This window comes from Prionailurus bengalensis, chromosome D1, assembly GCF_016509475.1.
Source record: "Prionailurus bengalensis isolate Pbe53 chromosome D1, Fcat_Pben_1.1_paternal_pri, whole genome shotgun sequence".
Taxonomy (NCBI): Eukaryota; Metazoa; Chordata; class Mammalia; order Carnivora; family Felidae; genus Prionailurus; species Prionailurus bengalensis.
The window spans coordinates 112795050-112817519 of record NC_057346.1 but is presented as its reverse complement, the minus strand read 5'-3'; the positions used below and the strand labels follow the sequence as shown (position 1 = coordinate 112817519).

The following is a 22470-nucleotide window of genomic DNA, read 5'->3' as shown; positions in this document are numbered from 1 at the left end:
CACCCCCCTCGCCCTCCACGGCCCGTGCGGGCTCCTACCGCAACGCAGGAGCCCGCCGGCCCCACGCCCACCTCTCCGCCCGGCATCACGCTGGGGTACGGCGTCAGGGCGGGAAGATGACCCCGCGGGACCCTGCACCGGCGGAGATGCGTCATCATGCACCCACGTGGACCCACATGGGGGACAACGTCAGGAGCGCACCCGATCTCAGCCACATGAGCCTGGGCGACGGGCACACGTCAGCACAGGTTCGGGGCTATGACAAACGCATCGCCCCGGCAGGGGCGCGGATAACTGGTCAGGGGAGAGGGTGGGCCCGAGTGAGGGCAGGCGTGTCTGCCAGACGTCTGGAGCGTCCTCTCACGTCTGCTAAAACTGCTCTAAAAAAACCTGCCAAAAAGCTACCCCAAAACTACACGTCGGCCAGCATCGGGCCATCATAACCCAAGCGTATGCTCCTCCCAAGCCCCTCGCCCACCCCCCTCCTCGGCCACGGAGAGGGGCTCGAGAGCCGGCAGGAACCCCGATGTCTCTGCTGGGCCACGTTCAAGCCTCGCTGGGCCTGATCGCCCACGTTTCCCAAGGCACAAGACCCCCCCCCCCCCCCCGCACCGCCTCATCGATTTTGGAGGACAAACTGTCCCACCAAAGCGACAGTGTGACTGTCGGATCCAGACGCGCAGAAGGGCTCACGGAGCGCGCCAGCCATCCTCGGTTTCCCTGTCAGGGAAACAGGCCTGAGGCTCAGGACACTGCCGGTTTTCTGACGCACAAACGAGGAGAAAGGGGCCCCGAGGTGGGGAGCAGGGCAACCCAAGCTCCCCTGGCTGCCGGAAACCTCTGAGAGGGGCACGCGCCCCTGGCCCACCTGCTCCCCCCCCCCCCCCCCCGGCCAGCGGCCCCCCGTTCCCGGTGCCCGCAGCCCAGAGGGGTCACCGAGCCACACTTGCCTCGTCTGCAAGGCGCGGCTGCTGGCCGTGTGACCAGACCTGCCCCATCCCGGACACCCCCTCCCAAACTGCCGGTGCGGGCCATGCCGCTTTCGAGAACACCCCACGCTACCCCCGCCCCCGCCCTGTCCTTGAGGGAGGAGGGCATCAGCGCCCTCCCGACTGTTCCCTGTGGGTTCCGCTGCACCACGGCCTGCCCCGTCCAGCCGATTCCCCGGCACGCCGCTCAGGGTAGTCTCCGCCGCCACCCCGGGGGCTGTCGCCTCCCCATCACCGCGCCCTGCCTCCTCACTGACCACGACCCCCTCCCTCCACCCCCCTCCCCTGGTCCCACCTGCCGGGCACCCCTCCACCACTCCCGCCGTGGACCCGAGTCCCAGCGACCCACCTCACTCAGGGACCACGTCGCATCACCACCCGGCTCTCAACCCCTTGTACGCATCTACTGGGACCCGGGCAGTCACCACACCTCCCCAAGCCCGTGCCCCGCCCCTCGCTCCCAGGGCCACACACGGTCATGCATGGAGTCCCCTGGGTGATGACATCTGTGTGGTCGGCTGTGAGTCCGCCGGAACTCCAGAAGACCGGCCGTGCCACCTGTGACCACGGGCCGGGCACGGGACCGGTCTTTGAGGACACTGGAGCCACAGCCCGGGCAGTCCATGCTGACGTGGCAGGACCACAGCCACCCCGGGTGTGAGGACTGACTTGCTGAGACTCTGAAGCCACCAGAGGGGACAGAGTCCCGGTGAGAGCAACGCGCTGGCTCTGGACACTGTCCCACGGGCCCCCTGCAGTGAGGCAGGCGTTCTGGATGCGCGTGCTCCCACACGGCAGCCAGCGCCCCCATGTGCCCGGTGAGCTCTTCTACTGCGGCCACGTGACCGAGGGACTCCACTTCCGATTAGGTTTGCTACTGATGGGAATTCACGCGGCCACACGTCCTCAGGCTGCCCTAGCGTCTGAAGGTCCGAGTTCCGAGGGCAGTGCAGCCGCACGCCTTGGCATTTTATAGTGCTGCGGCTGAGCTCGGGGCCCGCCCGGGCTGCTCCCTGCCCCACAGCACGGCTGTGCGGGGCCCAGCACCCGGGAAGCAGCGTTCCGAGTGTGGGTACCTCTGAGAACAGGGCCCAGCACCCACCAGCGACGGTCCACGGGGCGGCGCGCGGCAAGGGCTCCGCAAGCTCCCGCCCCCGTGGGCCCAGCACACCGCACCCCGGGCCGGGGCCACTCACCTTATCCATCCGATCCTTCTGCACCCCGTATTTTCCGCCGAATCCTTTGGAATAGTCTGAAATGTGGCACAACGCGACACTTACTCTCAGGTCGAGCGCCAGGAGACGCGTGCAGGCAGATCCAGAAAGAGCCCAAGAAAACGCACCCGGAGCGAAAAGAGACGAGAACCGCCAGGCGATGGGTCTTGCCTCGCCAGGCGAGTTTTGTTGCTACAACAGTACTCAGTACGCAGGCAGGCGAGGGGCGGGCAGAAAAGAGGCGTGTGTGCGTGCTTTCCACACTCTCCCGAGGGACAGAGGGTGCGGGGTGGCAGGCAGGGACAGCGAGGGGGCCGCGGCCCGGGCCGGGGAGGGCACCGCTTCAATAGCACAGGCCTCCGCCCAGCAACGGCTGACCGTCCCCGCCCCTTCCTTCCGGCGTCCTGCTCTGAGCGCCACAAGGAGGCTCAGACGCGGGCTCCTCTTGCTTTTGACGAGAAAGAACAATTCCACGGGGAAATTGTGGCAGCCGAATATTCGTGTCGCGGCAACGCAGACCTCCGTGAGGGTCACACCGCCACGCGGCATCAATGCCACGCGGAGCCAAGGCCACGTCCAGGCCGTGTGCCGGACCAACCCGAGCGCGTGGTGCGCCTTCCCTCGCCCGCCCCCGGCACACGTTGCTAACACTGGCACCAGAGGCCTGAACTCTGCCTTGGGATCCAGGGCCGCACTGCTCTCCAGCCGGGGTCCCACCCCGAATGGCTGAGTCCAGATCCTGACTGTAATCAAGTGAGGAAAAGAGGCAGCTGCCACTCAGGCTCCCGATGCCTAAAAGTCCCTGTCCCTTTTCAGCTCTGGGCACGTACTGTCGGCTCTGTGTGAAGAAGTCACACGTGACACAGGTGGTGTCACCCAAAAATGGAGAACACACATCCCCGCCCCAGCCAAAGACACTACCACAGAGGAAACACAGAGACCACACGGAACACGCCTGCCCCACGCCCCTCGCTGCCACCTGGCCTCTGGCCTAAGGCTAGTGGCCTGGCCGAACCACACACGCCCCCCCCCCCCCCCCGCCCGTCTCAGAGGCAGTGAGGCAGCTCGTTCAATGGCTCCCAGTGGTCACGGTCCACAGCACGAGCTCCTGTAGAAGGCTGCTGGGAGACCAGAGACAGCCCATCCCAGAAACTACTCACACGATGGGGTCAGAGTGACATTAACCTGCGAGCTACCGCCTCATTTTGCCAAACCCGAAGTCTGAAGGATAGAGGGGAACGGGGGAGTAGACGAAGGAGGGGTGCAAGTTAGAATCACTCCAGCGTAAAAGTGGGTTTCAAACCCCCCGTGCCCCCGATGAGGGATGGCGGGGAGCTCGGAAGGCTGGGCCCCTGAAGTCCGTGCTAGAAGCGGCTGCCCCAGAAGGCGGGGGGGGGGGGGGAGGGGGCCGGTGAGCGACTATGCCTTGCTGGGACTCGTGCTTGGCCAGTCTCTCCTTGTACTCAAACCCCACGGCACAGGAGTCCCGCCTCTCGGACTGAACACCAAATGTGCCTCTGAAACCAGCCTTGTAATCTGAAAATCCACCGGCAACGGTGGGGAAAACCGAGACAGGAAGCAATTCGGTTAGAATCGTACGAGTGAGTGCACGAATCAAACGTGTCATTTAAAGAAGGCAGGGGCTCTGCCGGGCTCAGGGGCGGGAGCAGCTCCCGGGCTCACAGAGAGTCCAAAGTCAGCTCCAAGGTTACGGGACAAACTGAAACTCTTAACGCTTCAGCCAAGACGTGAAAACAGGTTAGGAACTGCGTCTGAAGTAATTCACAAAAGGCACTCCATGCTCTGAGATTCCCTTCCAGGCCCTACCCGTGCCGCAGACACGAGAGCACGTCTCTGTGCACGTGAAGAAAGACACGGTGTACAAAAGGACCGCACGGCCCCGCTTCCCGGAGTGCTGGCCGCAAGGGCGGGTGCAGGTCTGCGTCACCCACGAAGGTGCCCGCCACCCCCACCCCGCACCCTACGGCCCAGGGACACACTTCCGAGTAGAGGCAACGTCTCCCCTCCCGAAGCCCAGCACACTCTATCAACGGAGTTCATATGCGGGCAGAAAACAGCATTCCCGAAAATGCTACGGGTCCTGCCAGGTGCTTCAGATGCACAGGTGAGCGCAGGGCCTCAGCGGCAGCTGTGGGGGAGGGGGGGGGGGCGGGGTTCATCGCTGCACTAGCTGAAGAGCTTTTCAAAAATGTGGGAGGCACAGGACAACCGCAAACAGTGAAGATAAAACAACACGCTACAGAAATACGGCAGAAATACGGGACGTGGATGGAACTGTGGATAAAAAAGAAACGAAATTCTGGAATGATCTCAAGCAGGAGCAGGCAAAGTCAGCGTACCTTTTTGGGACTCGTGCAGCTGCAATTTCTCCTGGTGATCCCAGCCAAGAGCACATTTGTCTTGTCTGTCCGTCTGCACGCCAAACTTTCCTCCAAACCCTTTCACATAGTCTACGTGCACAAGAAAAAGCCACAAGCTAGTGTTAGCGGAGGGCACGCTTCCCATGCGGCCAAACACCCACCACGCGCCACATCCCTCCTTCCCCTCCCAGACCTTTCGCAAAACTTTGGGACGCGTTCACGAGGAGGACCTCCTCGCGGCACGTCTGGAAAGCAGCCTGATCTGTTGTGTCCATATTGCGAACGCACACACACGGGACCCCAACAAGAAGCTCCGCACAGCCTGAACCAGCACCCACGGGCCACCACGATCGCACCGTTTGCAACACAGACGTGTGGCACGTGGCCACCATTACAGGCGACTGTTGGGGTCACGGGGTGCTGGGGCCAAACAGGTGTGAAGATACAGTTTCTTGCTTAACAGCTGTGTTGGGACTTGTGTTTTAAAGCTCGATGTTTAGGGGTGCCAGGGAGGCTTGGTCAGTTGGGCGCCCAACTTGGGCTCAGGTCACGATCTCGCAGATCATGAGTTCGAGCCCCGTGTCGGGCCCTGGGCTGACGGCTCGGAGCCCGGAGCCTGCTTCGGATTCTGGGTCTCCCCCCGTCTCTGCCCTTCCCCCACTCACACTCTGTCTCTCAAAAGTGAATAAACGTTCTAAAAAAAAAAAAGCTTAAAGTTCACTGCTGAATTACAAAGGGGCATCTACTCTAGGGGTGGCTGGCCACGCTTCCCGTTTCCGTTCTGGTCAACAGCACTCAGCCCGTGAACAGTGGCTGGTGAGAGCAGACACCACGGGAGTCACCTTTCTGGGATTCGTGCTTCTCCGTCTTGCCTTGGTACTCGAAGCCCACGGCGCTTCTATCCACCTTGTCCTTGTCGATGCCAAACTTGCCCCCGAAGCCCTTGGAGTAATCTGCAAACGAGGGCGGCACCGTTTTCACGGCAGCAACGCAGTCGAGCGCGGGGACCTCTGAGAAAGCGCTTCTGTCACCCGAGCAAAACCGAAACAAACCCAACAAGGATCCCTCGGCCGCAGCGGAAGGTCACTAGCAGGGGGGACCCTGGAAGGCGTCACTTGTACGTGTAGGAACAGAAACATCCAGAGTAGCAAACAGAGCAGATGAACGGCTATCGAATCTTCCCTTCGCTCCAAAGGAGATCAGAAGCAGGCGCGTTACCAAGCTTCTGAGGTCGAGACGAGCCACGGAGGCGCCGCGGCGAGCTGTCGAAAGGTCACCCTGCTTCACGAACTAAAGCCAGCAGAGGTGCACCGGTGGCACCTCCAAAGGAGGAGGACATGCACGAGGCATCTTCCAGAAACCTCACTTCCCCGCAAAGCTAAGTCACGGAAATACACGGCCTGATACTTAAGCACGGCTCCCCCAGGGACACGTGCGCGGAACAGAATGCGAAGATCAGAACCCTCAGGAGGCCCGGGGGCTGCCGAGGAGCCCCGTCTGCCCCAGGCACGTGGGCTCCCGCCACCCGACTTCCCGCAGGCGGTTTCTGCTCCTCACTGCCACATCGGGGAGAGAGTCTGAACAGCACCGAGCGGGATCCAAGAGCAGGCCCTGATCGGCAGGGTCACAGTGGGCAGAGGGGCGGGGGTAGCAGGCAGGGGCTGCGCACTCCAGGGCCAAGACTGCGGCCTCAGGGCAGACGGGCAGGCCTGTGACAGGAAGCACCCCGCGGGCCCACCGGCAGCTTCCCTGGGTAAATGCCGAGCCGGTGGTGTTCCCAGTGGCAGGATTTAACCTTGTCTTTTAAAGAAACCCGGGTTTTTAAATAATATAGCGAGCTCTCTGTTTGTAAGGGTTGGCAATTATTTTTAAAAACTTAAATGTGCAGGGGCACCTGGGTGGCTCATCTGGTGAAGCATCCGACTCTGGGTTTCAGCTCAGGTCACGATCTCCTGGCTCACAAGTTCAAGCCCCGCGTCAGGCTCTGCACTGACAGTGCGGAGCCTCCTTGGGCATCTCTCTCTGCCCCTCCCCCAATTATTCTAAATAAACAAATAGATAAATACACAAGAATATTCAAACGTGCAGGGGTGCCTGGCTGACTCAGTTGCTGGAGCACGTGACTTGTGACCTCAGGGTTCTAAGTCTAAGAGCACACTGCATGTAGCAATTACTGAAAAAAGATAAAATCTTAAAAAAATGTAACGTGCACGCGAAATAAACGCAAAAGAGCCAACAATCCGCGGCCTCTGCAGGAAGGTACCGCGTCTGTAGGGCACCCCGCACGGATGCAGCGGTCTGTCACCGATGCCTGGCAGGGGATCTAACCAGGGACAGGAAGACCAGCCTGGCCTGCAAGGACCCTCTGCCAGCATCCACCAAATTTTAAAGTCAAGGTCCTGTGACCCGGCAATTCCTTTTCTGGGAATTTACTCTTCTGAGTAATCACATACGTCTATGACACAAGAGAACAAGATTTTTAACTTCAAAAACCACCAAGAGGGGCGCCTGGGTGGCTCAGCCGGTTGGGCGTCCGACTTCGGCTCAGGTCACCATCTCGCGGTCCGTGAGTTGGAGCCCCGCGTCGGGCTCTGGGCTGACGGCTCAGAGCCTGGAGCCTGTTTCAGATTCTGTGTCTCCCTCTGTCTCTGACCCTCCCCCGTTCATGCTCTGTCTCTCTCTGTCTCAAAAATAAATAAACGTTTAAAAAAAAATAAAAAATAAAAATAAAAAAAATAAACCACCAAGAGCCCGAATCCCATGGTCCAAAGAACGACCTGGCTCGGCAGACTACGGGCTCTTCACAGGACGGGGCTGAGCCGCCGTCCGAAGGATGACAAGCCCCCTGAGCCCACGGAAGAGACAGGAGGGCCCTCACACATTCAGGTAAAAAGGCTGCGGGCGTGTCATGTGAGCCGGTCTCCCCGGGGCTGGTTCTGGGGATGCGGGAGGCCGGGGCCACGGCGGGACATGGGGGGCCCCGAGCGGGGAGCGGGGGGGCCCCGCCGCAGGCCGACCTTTCTGCGACTCGTGCTTCTCCGTCTTGCCCTGGTAGTCGAAGCCCACGGCGCTCTTGTCCACGCGGTCCGCCTGCACACCATACTTGCCACCAAAGCCACTCGAGTAATCTGAGGGGACAAGACAGGGGTCGGGGACAAAGCCCAACGACAGACGGTTCGCTTGTCAGCGACTCACGACAACAACATTCCGGAGTTAGGAGTCACCGGGAGATGAGGCACACGTTTGAAAACGCCACCCACGGTCACACACCAGTGAGCCGGGGCTCGGCCTACAAGCTTGCGTCCCGGGCAGCGAGGACCCCAAGCCTGTGACGGGCACCTGCTTCCCGGGGCAGAAGCGAGCCGTGTTCTCACTCGGGAAGGTAACCGTCTGGAAGTTACGTGGCTGCGATCCCTTTCCAAAGGGACAGGAAATGTCTGCGCCCTGGCTCATCCGATGACAAGCAAGAGGCGGAAGTCACCAGTTTGCTCGAGACACATCAAGTGCCCTGAGAAGGCGACACACTTTCGCTGGTAAAAAAGGTTCTAAAAGACGGGCACACCGTAAAGGCCAGCCAACGCTGTGTCAGAGAGCACGCGTGCACAGTAAAAGTGAACCATCGTTGGTTTAAAGGTTCGCGTTTCCATTGTTGGGGGGACGTTAGCATTTCACGAAGCGGGCCCCAGAGCCGACCGTCCAGGGAACGCCGCTCAGAAAGACAGCTTCCGCGGCGGCGACACGGGACCCAGACACCTGGAGAGCACAGTCCTCCCCGGAGGCGACGCCGCCCTCCCCAGGGAGCCACCTCCGGGGACATCGCCCTCCCCCACCTCGGCCGCAGGCCTTACCTTTCTGCGAGGCGTGTTTCTCGGTCTTCCCCTGGTATTCAAAGCCCACAGCAGACTGCAATTGCCACAAAGAGGGGAGCACGCTTTTAGAGGCCTCCAGAACGGTTCATCCGAACCCCGAACACACGTGCAAAGTTTGAAACCACGAACCGTGTTAGTTTTCTACCTCCGATTCCCTAAGCCAGGGGCAGGCCTAACGCCCAAAGCTCCGGGCGTGGAAATTCGCTGCCACGAAATGTTCAGCAACGCCCAGCAGGCAGCGCGGGCGGACCTGTAGCCGCCCGCAGCCCCCGAAGGGCACGTGGGGCTCGTGGACTTCAGCCCCACGATGGCAACCCGGGCGACCCCCACCGCCACACGTACGCCTGCTTTTCACGTGGGCTCCTCCAAGGACAACACTAACATCAGTAGCGAGAACGGGCACGGCGGGGGCATCTGCGCACACAGCCCCGGGAGACGGGAAGCCCCATCGCCCCGTTTTACAGGCAGTTCACGCAGAACCGCGGCAAACGGGTAGTAACGCCTGAGTGCAGACAGACGTTGAACTCCAAAATCCAACTGCTGTGATATAAAACAGGGTCCAGACGGCCTTCGCTCAGAGACCGAGAGGCTGAGGCCCAGAGGTGCCAGGCGGCACCTGGAGACCGGGCCTCAGCCCTGGATTGGGCGCGTGCGTGGCCCTCTGAACACCGCCGCGTCAGGACATCCGTGCAGGGAAGGTGGCTAGACACGGTCCCCAGGGGCACGTTCTTGGGCAGTGGAAGGCTATCCTGGTCTGTCCGTTCAGCAGGTGCCAACGTGGGGGATTCGCACAGGAACCAGTGTGTTCCTGCTCTCACGTCGTAACCTGACCCATCATCTCAGAGCCAGGGATCGGGGGGCTTCTAGAAGCCCGGACGCCCACCACAGTCCTGCGTCGAGGCGCTATCTCAAGCGGCCCAGAGGACGCCCCGGTCTCGAGGGAGGGGCCCCATCACCCGCGCTCTGGTGCCCCCGACGCCTCACTCACCTGGTCAACTCTGTCCACCTGGACACCAAACTTGCCTCCAAAGCCCCGGACGGAGTCGACCTGGGAGCAGTGCTTGGAGAGCTTCGACTGATACTCGTGGCCGACGGCTGACTGAAAACAGGTCACAGAGAGAAGGTGTCCGTGTCAGACACCCCCGTGGCACGGCCCACGGGGAACAGGCCCCCACGTGCGGTCCACGCCAGGGCTCCTCCCCGAAACACACCCAAGTGCGCAAGCCGGCAGAGGGGGGATCCCCGAAGCCACCCGAGACCCTGCCGGGTGGGGGCTTCTGATGTGACAGGCGCGGGGAAGGGGCCACGAGGCCGGTCCCGTGCAGAGCCCAGCCTGACACCCGGCACCCCCAGATGGCGATACAGTCGCTCGCTCTGCTGAAGCGAGGCACCCGCCTGCCGCGTGGCGTAGGAAAGAGGACCAGAGATGCCCGCCGACAGACGGAGACGCAGACTCGTGCTCTCGGGGGCGACACGCGCTCGGCCACCCTACAGAGCCACCGCGATCGCGACGCCCACCCCGTCCACCCACGGGGTCCCCCACACGGTAAAGTCAGGGCGTCCCGCCACCCGGGCCTCCGCAGGGTCAGCCACCCGGGGCCTCGGCGCCACACCGGGCGCTACAGCTGTTGGTAAACAAAGCTTCTGGAACGCAGCCCCCGCCCCCGCCGTGCATTTACATATGAGGCCGCTCCTGGGATCCGACCACCAAGTTCGGTAAATGCCAGATGCCCACAGCCCGCGAAGCTGAAAAGACTGACGACCAAGCTCCCGGGCGGCCCCCGACCCCGCCCAGCCTCCCGGCACCAGGCTCTGTCCCCAGCGTGGACGGCCTGGACGCCTGACCGAGTGTCGGCATCTGAACCTTCCTTCTTACGGCCGACGGTCTCACCGCCTGGGACGCGGCGCGGACAGCCCCCCGCCTGGTCTCCCCGGGGCTGCACAGGACGCCTGGGTCAGGAGGAGCCGGGGCGGAGGCGGAACTCGGGGGGCCGTCTCAGCACAGCGCAGGGGAGAGAGCGGCCGAGCTTTACTCGAGGCCTCAGAGCCGGGCCACGCTCTCCCCTCCCCGGCTCCACCCTGATGTCCGTCCTGCCTGGAGACCGGAGGCACACTGACCTCCCAGGGCCTCCAGGCTCCCACTCAAAAGTGCTGACAAAGCCCCCCTCAGGGGACCGGGGCCCAGCGGCTGCCAGGCCTGCCAGACCACACTCCTCGTGCAAACACGTGCCTGCCGGAGCAGGGTTTTGTTCTCCGAGTCTCCGTCACGTTCTCCTCAAATCTTAACCCAGAGATCTCTGGGCTCTTTCCAACTCAGAGCGGACAAGTTACAGATAACTCGAGTTATGTGTCTTTGGAGTCTCATTTTGTTTTTAAGCTTCTTTACTTATTTTGAGAGAGACGGACGTAGCGTGGGTGGGGGAGGGGCAGAGAGATGGGGAGAGAGAGAATCCCTAGCAGGCTCTGCGCTGTCAGCAGAGAGCCCGATGCGGGGCTCGAACGCACAAACCGCGAGATCGTGACCTGAGCTGAAACCAGGAGCCGGGACTTAAGCGACGAGCCACCCAGGCATCCACGGAGTCGCGCTGATTTCTGACAACAGGTTGGTCCAATCGTGCCCCTGGGAGCTGCAAGCTAACCTTGCCTACGGGTGCAGTGAGGCACGGAGGGAGGGGCTGCGAGCCCATGGGAGCACCCCTACCACATTCATCCCTAAGGGGAGCCCCCCCCCCCCACTACACCAGCTGTAGACACCCGAGCGTTTCCCTGAGCCGTCTGGGCACCGTCACTGTCACTCGTGAGACACCGCTGAGCCTCCCCGGTGCCAGGCCAGGCATGAGGGGAGGAGGACAGGTCCCAGCCCCGGAGAGCGTCCACGGAAAGGCGGCGACGTCCAGAGGGAGCGGAGGCCCACAGGGAGAAGGCACGGGGGAAAGGCAGCTGCAGGCAGGCTGGCGGGAAGGAGGGCTCCCCGGGGAAGCTTCGGCGACTAGAAAGGCCGGAGCCCAAGGCGTTGGGAGGACAAGAGCGGCAGAGAAGCCAGAAGTGACAGCCGTGTTATCACTGCCATCTGACAGCTTCATCATGTGCCCCAACGTGTCGCTATTCCAACCCAGACCTGGGGACCCAGACAGACCACGAATTTCTCTCTGCTTTAGCTCCCCCCAACACCACGGGCACAGGCTTTGTCTGGGGTAGGGAAGGCTTCTCCCTGTTTCTCTCCTGTCCTAAGCACGTGGGGCCGGGGGCCGGGGGCCGGCGGGGAGGGTTGGTCTGTTCGTACTGCAAAAGGCCACCAGGCTTCTTCTTTAGAACCCGAAGATTATTCTGCTCCCCACCCTGCCTGTCTAGACACCTCCGGGAATGACAGTCACACCAGGAGACGTCCCGTCTGTTTCCTGCAGCTCACTCTTGGTCCAACCCCAGCTTAGGCAAATCCGGGACCTGGCGCGGGGGGCCCACGGGCCCCCCACGCATCTGCCCTGTGCTAACACCCGCAGCGTGGCACGCGGGGACACAGCGGTGCCATTCCGTGCTCGGCCCAGACACGGACTCCGATCCGGGCAGGTCTCGGGTTACAGAAGTTCCAGATCAGCTGACGGTTTCCCTTGTACGCAGAACAGAGGCAGACGGCTGTCGGGTCAGGACGTCACGCTGGTCAACCCGGGAAATTCACGTCTACGGGGAGGTCTGCGGACCGCACGCAGGAACCTCACTTGGGAAACACGTGACCCACCACCCCTACTCCGTATCCTCTCGCAGGGGGGTGGCGAGCAGAGCTGATCTGCTCCCGGTCTCTCAGGACAGAGGACGCAAAGTGCCAGCCGAGGCTGATGCGTTCAGTCGACCACGATGACGCCGTGTAGGCGGGTGGCAGAGAAGGCTCGCCCGCTGCCCTCAGGGAGTGCTCTCTCCCGGCCTCACGGGCAGTGACTCTACACAGAGGGCCAGGCCATGCTCCTCCGTGAACATCACCGATGCCTGGAGGACAGCAAGGCACCTGCTGGCTGAAGGCTCGCCCGCGCCGTGAACGAGAGCCCCCCCCCCCCCCCGTCTGGTTCCGGTCCGCAGACCGGCTCAGGTGAGGCTTGTGGTGAGCCGCGGGCAGCAGGGACGCCGACACCCACACTCAAGATGCCCCTGGGCTGCCGTCCTCGTCCCAGAGCCCCTCCCCCCGACCCAGGCCAGCCGCCACATCGCCCACACCCCGGCAACCGTGCAAATCCCAAAAGAGCTTCTAAGACACAGGAGCCCTCGTGAGGAAGGTCGGTCCACAGAGGGCATCTCACCTTCACCGCGCTGACGCAAGGCTTTTAACCAAGAGGTCTGGGCCCCTACCTCGCCAGCCCCGTCCCCGCCGAGGTCCGGCACGCGATGCCGTTGCCTACCTTGTCCATGCGGTCCTGCTCCACGCCGAACTTCCCGCCGTAACCGTGAGAGGCTTTTGGTCCCGTTTCAAGCTCCTTCTCCTTCAGGCTCTGGTGTTCTTGAAAAACATTCTCTCTCAACTTGTGTATGCTGGAAGGGGAGGGGAGGGGAGGGGAGGAGAGGGGAGGGGAGGGGAGGGGAGGGGAGGGAAGACACAGACACACACTGAGAGGGCGGGCGGCGGGACCGCGCGGCCCCTTTCCTCCTCGTCCCCAGTCCCTGCCTTCGACGGGCTCCGGGCTCCCTTCCTCCGCCAGCCGGCCCATCTGGTCAGCAGAGCTCAGAGTGACGCTTACAGGGAAAAAGGAACTAATCTGCGCCGGGCCAGTGAGTCATCCCAAATTCAAGAGTGGCCGCGCTAAAACGTGAGTTTTTCTCTGATTTCTTATGGAGAAGAGGTTCTCTTTCCCCAGGTAGCGGGATCAGGAGAAGCCCTTTTGCCGGCATCACCTCACGGCACAAGCGGAAACCAAGCCAACGGTCCCGCATCCCAGAGACCCTGAGGACGCTGCTCAAAGACCGTGAGACCCAACGTGGAGACCACGTCTCTACTTGAGGTGTTACTGCTTTTACCTATTCCAAGGTGACACGAGAGACTTTCAGAATTTATCATCTAAAGCCACTTTCTACTTTTAACACCGGGGACAGCGAAGCGGATCGCAAGACATGGCCAAGATGTGGCAGGTCAAGAAGCTTCTAGAGCTGCCACCATCAGGGGACCATAAAGTGGCACAAAGGCCACCCCACAGGGCTGTCCAGGGGTCACCGTGTCCACACATCTGGACAATCCCAGAGTGCACTGAAAAAGCAGACCAGGCCTGGCCACGGCCCAGTGCCCTCGGAGGGGCGGGGGGAGATACTGTTCCAACACCTGGAAGGGCCACGGGGCGCCCACGACCGTCCCAGGGGCTCACGCGACATCCAGCACGTTTCGAAGCCACGGGAACAGAAACAACGAGGGAGCCACGGTGACTTCACCAGCTCGGGAGTCGGCTCCCACGGCCTCAACGTCCTCACGTGGCTTCTGTGGAAGGTGTGGGCTCAGCAAGTCAGGGAGGAACCAACACTTGGGTCTAAAATACCCACGCTACAGACTTCACCCTCTTTTGGGGATGATTTCCTGGCTCTGCCTCAGCCAAGAACAGCTTCATTTTCCCGAAAGATACGGGGCCAAGGAAGACAAACTCCGCAGGCGACCCGGACAGATCACAGGGACGGCCCTTCACGGCAGGGACAGGAGGGTACAAGCGGAAGGCGGTGCGGCCTAAATGAAAGTCTGAGCACAGTTTCAAGGCTTTTGCCTACACTTCCTGACAAGGAAACACCGCCGGAAGGAGCAGGGCCCACTCTCCCGCGGGACAATCCCTCAGCTCTATTTGGGGCCTTTCGGGAGAACACGATGCTCAGAATCCAGCTCCCCGGTACCCCACAGGCAGTGACAAAGCAGGAAAATTAAGAGTCGTGGGGGTGGGGGGTTTAAGGTGTAAGGTATTTGAACCCGCCGTGTGGGGCAGGAACCCCCCACCTGCAGACCGCGTCCCTTAGAGATGCTAGAATCGTCAATACAAGAACTGTTTGTGACGGGAGCTTCTCGTGACCACGTATACGTGCAAACACACGGAGAGAAGCGTGGAATCGCGTCTCGCGGGAACCTCAGCTCGCGAGACAGGCCGAGCTGTGCCAGCGTGCGTTCACAGAGGAGCTGTGTGTCCCCCCCGCACCCCCCACCGGTCTGCATCTTCGCCCTTCAAAAGGCCGATTTCATGCCAACGTTGAGAGCCTCTTACTTGATGTGCTCCTGGTGCCCCGACCCCTGCACGGTCTTGGCCCCCCATCTCTGCTCCTTCTCGCTCACGTCGTTCTGGAAAGAGAAGTCAGTGAGGAGTGAGGCCCACACGGGCCTGGAAGACACACGGACAACCCGAACGGAAACAGGAAGAAGATCACTCCTGGGAAAAGTGACATAGAGGTAGGCTGGTGACTCCTACCACAAAATCGGGGTCGGTCTCCCAGTCATCGGCGCCCCCGTCGTCCTGGGGGACGGTCACGGCGTGGCCCGCCGAAGCTTTCCACATCTGAAAGAGCAGGGCCCGGGGTCAGGGAGGCCTGGGAGAACGGCTCTCAGAGGCCGGCCAACAAGCTCTCTGGCCACAGCATGACAGCTCGGAGCTCGGGGGGCTGGGCGGCCGGGCCACCAAATGCCCACCCACAACCCCGCGCGGGAATGACATCAGACGCAAAAGAAACATCGTGTGAGATTTCTAACACCGCTCTCGAGTGGCATCTGAGACCCATCAGAAACACTCCGGCTTCAACTCAAGTGGGAAAGTATGCTGCAAAATAAGAAAGTCACACGTGCATTGACATCATCCATGAAGAATACATCCCTCCAGGGGCGCCTGGGTGGCTCCGTCGGTCAAGCGTCCGACTTCGGCTCGGGTCACGATCTCGTGGTTCATGGGTTCGAGCCCCGCGTCGGGCTCTGTGCTGACGGTTCAGAGCCTGGAGCCCGCTTCGGATTCTGAGTCTCCCTCTCTGTCTGCCCCTCCCCTGCTCACGCTCTGTCTCTCTCAATAAATATATGTTAAAAATTAAAAAAAAAAAACAACAAAAAACCACATCCCTCCAGGGGCACCTGGGGGGGTTGGGCTCAGTCTGTTAAGCGTCCAACTTTGGCTCAGGTCACAGTCTTGCCGTTCATGAGTTCTAGCCCCACGTCGGGCTCTGTGCTGTCGGCGCAGAATCCGCTTCGGATCCTGTCTCCCTCTTTCTCCGCCCCTCCCCCGTTCTCGCTCTCTCTCTCTCTCGCTCGCTCTCTCTCTCTCTCTCTCATGGGCTGTCCCCTCCTCCTCCAGCACGTCAGCGCCGGAAGGGGCCATCTGGCACAGAGACCAGGGACAGCGGCCTCACACCTGAACGAGACAAGACTTTTCCTGACTGCGAAGGTAAAATCGAACTTTTAAGGATTTCAAGAGAAACCCATGTGTGTGAACGGGCTCGTTTTCCACACAAGTACTGGTAAAATTTCCCCTCAGCCAGGAAGCAACTGGAACACTGTTTTAAGTTGATCACCCAGGAGTTCCAGCCACGTGTCTGAACCGGGGACACCCAGTGGGCGCTCTGTGGGGTGCCACACGGGTGCTCCTGTGGCTTGAATTCAGCCACAACGAAAGCCCGTCTGGACCCGCCCCCTCCAGCTCTACTGGGTCTCAAGTCCAAATCCGGGTGGCAGCGAGAGGCAAATCGGGGCACAGCTCTCACGTCGCCAGATGCGACTCCTGTCACTGTCTCCTGAACAGGCAACAGTTTGTAGCAGGTAAGGCAGGATCCACACTGTCCCCTCAAGGCCACCTCAAACCTCGCTCCCTTCTGTCTAGGTGTCGCAAAGCCCGGCAACAACTTCCCAGATGTAATCTGCTGTTGACACCATGTAAAAAAAAAAAAAAAAATTTTTTTAACGTTTGTTTTTGTGAGACAGAGACACAGTGCAAGTGGGGGAGGGGCAGAGAGAGGGAGACACAGAAGCCGAAGCAGGCACCAGGCTCCGAGCCATCAGCACAGAGCCCGACGCGGGGCTCGAACCCACGAACCGCGAGATCATGAACCGAGCCGAAGTCGGACGCTTAACCGACTGAGGCACCCAGGTGCCCCTGTTGACACGATTTTAGACAGCAAACAGACTCAACTCTCAGCCCGGGAGGGGCAAACCAGACTATGGTCCTGGGGCGCCCAATCACAAAGGAAAGAATGGATGACCGAAAGTCGCGAGATTTGCCCCCAGTCTCTTCGTCTCCAGTCAAGTGTGCCCCGTGGCCCCGAGCTTGAAAGAGGCCGCCCAACTGCAGGACTTCAGCTGCCTGCGGTTCGGGCCAGAGGGGACAGTCACGTGAAAGGACAGGGTCTCCGGGGAGGGCCGGTGAGGCCAACTCTCCCCAGAAGGTGAAGGCGAAAGAGATCTCTGCCCGTTGTTCTAGACTCATCAGGAAAACACGGCAGGGCCCCACCTTCCCTGGTCCTTCTGGAATCCAGCTTCACCAGAGGGCAGAGAGAGCACCTGTGCCTGCCTCCTCACATCCTGCCTGGGAGCCGCGCCCACCATCCACCCGCTTCCTGCTCCCCAGTTCGAGCTCTCTTTCGAAACCACAGGCCACACTGGAAACTGGGCGTGACGTCTTAGAAGTCACTGACTCGTTTATTCGCAAGTAATCTCTACACCCAACATGGGGCTCGAACTCAGGACGCGGTGACCCCCAGGTCAAGAGTCACGTGCTGTTCCAACAGAGCCAGCCAGGCGCCCTCCTGACTTTACTTTTTACGTAAACAACAAAATATCCTCCCAGCAAATTACTGTCCCGACAGACCCAAAGGGAGTCCCCTCCCCTTCCCGGCTCACGGACTCACCCCGGTGGCCCCGGGGGAGAGGACACGATGGCAACAAGGCACAGACCTTTCTTCCCGCCCCAAGGTGAAAGGCTGCTCACAGGTCCCTGTCTGAAACGCGGTGATCCGATGAGGAAATCCCAGGCATCGGGAGCGATTCCGTCTGTAACACGATGAAGAAGCAGCAGCTCAGGAGGGCGTCTGCCGCCAGGCTCTCTGGGCAAGTGGTCACGCGTGCAGAGCCTCTCAGGAATCCGTGACCTCCTCCCGCACGTCACACGGCTTTGGGAAGAAATCTGAGAGGAGGGAGGGAGGGAGCGCACTCTACTAGCCAAAAAGCTCAACCGGTCTCCGGACACACTGAGAAAATACAGAAGACAACAGGTCTCCAAAGATTTATAGCTGCATAAAGTTTTCCCTTCGTGCAAACAGAAGTTATTGCTGCAGCCTGCCAGCATACATCTCCTGTCGGCCTTCTAAACAACGACATTGCTGGGGCGCCTGGGTGGCTCAGTCGGTCGAGCACCCGACTTCAGCTCAGGTCACGATCTCACGGTCCGTGAGTTCGAGCCCCGGGTCGGGCTCTGGGCTGATGGCTCGGAGCCTGGAGCCTGCCTCCGATTCTGTGTCTCCCTCTCTCTCTGCCCCTCCCCCGTTCATGCTCTGTCTCAAAAATAAATAAATGTTAAAAAAAATTTTTTTTTAAAAAAGACGTTAAAAGTAATAAAATCTATTACCATGAGTTAAAACACACACACACACATACACACACACACACACACACACACACACACACAGAGGGCCACCTGGGTGGCTCAGTCCGTTTAAGCATCCGACTTTGGCTCAGGTCATGATCTCAAGGTTCGTGGGTTCGAGCCCCGCGTGGGGCTGTGTGCTGACAGCCCGGAGCTTGGAGCCTGCTTCGGATTCTGCGTCTCCCTCTCTCTCTGCCCCTCCCCTGCTCACGCTCTGTCTCTCTCTCTCAAAAATAAATAAACATTAACAAATAAATAAGCTAAGGAAACCTCTCTGAAAGGGACCGTGATGCGGCCGGGCGACACGCGGCACGGGGACTGCTGTCTGGATGAGAAGCGGGGCGACTCGGGGAGCAAGGGAGAAGCCGGCTGCACTTCTAATGAACGGTTACGGTTACTGCACAGAGATCAAGACTCCAATTAGTCAAGCCACCGACTCCCCACCGACTCCCGAAAACGATACGGCAGCCTCGACAGGCACCGCACGGTTGGACATTACGGAACAGAGGAAGAAAGTCCCCTCGTTCCCTAGAAACAAGCCAGTCCCGAGCACGCGCCGCTCACACCCGCGAGCAGCTCCGTCACAGACCAGGAGCCACAGCGGCGGTGCTCTGCCAGCCTTCCTCATGCTCCATTTCCTACTGAGGTCCTGACCCTACGATTCACGCCCGCCTTCTCCTCAGTCCCCTCTGGACACCCTAACTTCTGCAGGCTGCTCCGCACACGCCAGGTACCGAAGTTGTTACCGTCATCAGCAAACATCTAGAAACATCCACACAAAAGCAGCTAGTGATAGCCTCACATCTACAACAAATTAGTACCCGCTCCAAATTCTAAATTAAAAACAATTTTTTTAAAAAACATCGCAAGGATAACTAAAAATGTAAAAGCCCGCATATTTTTTGGCACCCAAACATAATGCCTTTGGCCCCCTACCTCACACCGTACACAAAAACCGGTCAAAGATCTAAAATTTAAGCGTAAACTATTAAGCTCTTACAAGGAAACACAGGAATAGGTTTTCATAACCTCCAATTTGGCAACAGTTCTTAGCACGAAGAAGAAGTGGAAAGAACAGGTAAAATGGACGAAATGTGAAACTCTGGGCTTCCGAAGCCGCCATCAAGAGCGTGAGGACAATTCACAGAACAGGGGAAACTGTTCCCTAGTCCCATGTCCAAAACAAGTCAGGAATTCCTGCACTGCATTAATATAAAGGACGCTTAACCACACTGCCAAACGGGGAAGGACCTGAATAGACGTCTCCCCAGAGATATGAGAGCTACTCGCATAAGCTACTAGCTACTAAGCTCACAAAAGAGACCCGGGATGGTGAACCGTCAAGGAAGCGCAACCCGAGACACAGCGGATACCGAGCCTCTCATTCCAGGATGGCTGAAACCAAAGACACAGCCAATAACAACTTCGAGGGGGGTGTGAAGAAATCGGAACCGCCTCCCCCCACGGGTGGGAATGCAAAGCGAGGCACCGTGGGGCAGGTCCTCAGAAGCTTAAACACAGTTACCAAATAAATGACCCGGGGGTTCCAACCCCCAGAGACGGACGCGAGAGAAACGACAACTTCCGTCCGCACACCAACCTGCACGGGACGCGCACGGTATCCTTCACGACAGCCCCAGAGCAAACACGATGCCAACGCCCGTGTTACGTAACCGGCCCACGTGAGCCACTAGTAGGAGGGAACAGGATCTGGCAAGAAACGGGAGTGAAGGCCGGATGCCCCGCAACACGATGACGTGAAAACACACGAAGCAAAGCAGCCAGATGGCGAAAGACCGTGTGTTACACAGTCCCGTGTGCGTGCAATGTCCAGAACTACCAAGTCTACGGAGATGAAAAGCGGATGGGTGGTTGCTGGCCCTGGAGGGAGGGTAACAGGGATTCTTCGTGAGGTGCCAGAATTACCCTAAAACTCATCGTGGCGACCGATGGCTGCTCAACTCTGTGACTAGACTAGAAAACTATTTAATGGGACCCTTAAAAAAACTGTTTTTAATGTTTATTGCATGTTTGAGACAGAGAGAGACAGAGCACGAGCAGGGGAGGGGCAGAGAGAGAGGGAGACACAGAATCCGAAGCAGGCTCCAGGCTCGGGTTGTCAGCACAGAGCCCGATGCAGGGCTCGAACTCCTCAACCGGGAGATCACGACCTGAGCTGAAGTCGGACACCCAACCGACTGGGCCACCTGGTCGCCCCTTAATCGAACCCTTTAAATGAGTGAACCACACGGTATGTGAATTATATCTCAATGAAACGGTCACCCAGAAACACTGTTCACTGTTCACCACGAACAGACCTTCCTTGCAAACGTCACACGTGCCCACCGACACCACACCAGCATGAACTCAGCTCGCACTGCCACACAGAGTGGAAAACTCTACAGGACAAAGTTTCAGATGATGGGACAGAATTCACTTTCCAGCAAGCCCGCTACCTTCGCTGGGGCAGAGGAGCAGAGAGCGAGAAGGCATCTGAGCAGCCAACACAGGGGTCTCGGACGCCCGCGCACCACCAGAGGAACGCCCCGCCAGAGGAACGCCCCGGGGGGGTCTGGGCCTGTGTGCCCTCCTCTGCTCAGAGCGCCCGCGTGCACGCCCACAAGGTGAAGGCCAGGGACTGTGACCCAGTCCACCCGTGGCTGGCACAGTGCAACGCAGGGCAGGGCCCGGAAGACTCGCACACTCAACCACGCCCTTTCTGAGCACCTTACCTGTGCTGCACGGCACCCACCAAAGTCTGAATCACCAAACGCACGCACTTAATTAAAAGTGTTCTAAAGATGAGCCCGTCCAAATGCTTCCACCGGAAGGCAAAGGCTGTAGTGACTAGGAGACCTAGGGTCAAACCGGAGTCGGCATCCCCCTCCCCCTTTATTCCTGGGTCCGTAAGTGACCTTCAGGACGCTTCCCGCTCCTTCGGGATCTGGGACTGCTTTTCCGAGAGCCAGAGAGACACCGGGGCAGTGACTCACCAGGCGGTCAGAGGGGGCAGGACAGGAGGGGCCCCGGGCTGGCCGGGCCTGCTGGGCGGAACCCCGCGGCCAGAACCCAGGGGGTTAATCCCTGAAGGAGCGCGGCGCCCGCAGGGCGGGCCGGGGAGGGGAGGCCTGCAGAACTGCGCTCAGCGGAAAATGGCATTCCTCCCCGAGAGGCCCCACAAGGCCACGGATTCCAGCCCGAGGAAGCCCGGTCCCCTCCCCCCCCCCCCCCGCCCCGTCCCTCCAGCGGGGGGATCGCGCGCCCGTAACGTGCAAGCGATGGAAACAGAACACGCAGAAAGCCCCAAAGCACCTTTCCGGTGACTTCCAACATACCCAGAGGAGGGGCCGCCCCAAATTTAGAGCCTCGCAACTTGCCGCAGGGGCGCACGTCGCCGCACTCCCACTGACCTGATTGCACGACCTCGCGGAAGGTGCGGGCTGCGGGAGGACCCCGACCCCTCGGATCCGCCCCTCCCCTGCCCCCGCGACCCCGGCCGCTCCCCGCCGGATTCTCGCCTCTGGGACCCCGCCCCGCCGACCCCGGCCCCCTCCCCGCCCGTCCCGGGCGCCCCCCCCCCCACCCGACCCCGTTCCTCCCCCACAGGGCCCCTCTCCCACCCCACCTCGCCCAGACCCCCGGCCCCTCCCCCTCGGGCCTCCCCCCTCCCCTGCAGCGCCGAGGCCCCCCCCACCCCCGTCGCACCCTCCGCCCCCCGTCCGCTCCGCAGCCCCGACCCCACACCTCAGCCGCCCGCCCGGCCCGGGGACGCCTCGCCCGAGCTCCCCCCGCGCCCGAAACCGCGAGCGGAAGAGCGGCGAGACCGCAGCGACCGCCGCTTCCTTCCCGTTCCGGGGCTGGCGGCGCCCGAGGGACGAGGCAGAGAAGCCGGCCGCCCCCCCCCCCCTCCGCCCTCCCCACCCCGAGGAGGCCGCGCTCGCTCACCGCCGCCTGGGGTCCGTCCGGGCCCGCTCGGTCCCGGCCCCGCCGCGCCCGCCGCTCCCGGCGCCCCGCTCCGCTTCCGGTTCCGCGGCGGGGAGGCGGGGCCGCATCCGGGTCCCGGCAAGGCCCCGCCCCGCGCCCCCGCGGCCCGCCGCCGCGGCCCCCACGGCCGGGAGCGGCCTCCCGCGCCCACGTGGCCCGGGCCGCGCCCTCCGCCGGCGCCGACGCGAGCTCCGCCCGGGTGCGGGCCGCCCGACGGGCCTGAAGTGCACTCGGCCAGGAGGAAGTGCCGCGGGGCGCCCGCTCGGCCTGCGATCGGGTGGGGATTCCAGGTCTCCCGGCCCGGGTGGAAGGAACGTGCGCCAGGCGAGCGAAGGAGCACACTCATCATCCCCCGCCCTCCCCGTCCGTCCGACCATCCGTCCCTCCACCCACCCTCCATTCACCCACTCACCCAGCCGTCCGCCCTTCATCCGTCTACCCATCCATCCTTCCATCCACCCATCCATCAG

General features: G+C 61.0%; 1 protein-coding gene across 4 annotated transcripts in view; it reads right to left on the bottom strand.

Moving 5' to 3' along the window:
• The window catches only part of CTTN (cortactin), a 30782-nt gene extending 8723 nt beyond the window's left edge, over positions 1–22059 (bottom strand). Inside the window, exons 1-12 of one of the 4 annotated variants that reach the window (XM_043581959.1) lie at positions 21962–22059; positions 17283–17424; positions 14870–14956; positions 14669–14742; positions 12842–12971; positions 9442–9552; positions 8433–8487; positions 7602–7712; positions 5427–5537; positions 4564–4674; positions 3629–3739; positions 2186–2241 (exon numbers count right to left, since the gene is read on the bottom strand). In XM_043581959.1, coding sequence (XP_043437894.1) covers positions 2186–2241; positions 3629–3739; positions 4564–4674; positions 5427–5537; positions 7602–7712; positions 8433–8487; positions 9442–9552; positions 12842–12971; positions 14669–14742; positions 14870–14956 — 957 coding nt within the window. In that variant the 5' untranslated portion in view covers positions 17283–17424; positions 21962–22059. Of the gene's footprint in view, positions 1–2185; positions 2242–3628; positions 3740–4563; positions 4675–5426; positions 5538–7601; positions 7713–8432; positions 8488–9441; positions 9553–12841; positions 12972–14668; positions 14743–14869; positions 14957–17282; positions 17425–21760; positions 21935–21961 lie in introns of those variants that run through there. The other 3 variants (XM_043581955.1, XM_043581957.1, XM_043581958.1) reach the window with 3 other exon arrangements.
• Between the last annotated feature and the right edge of the window lie 411 nt (positions 22060–22470).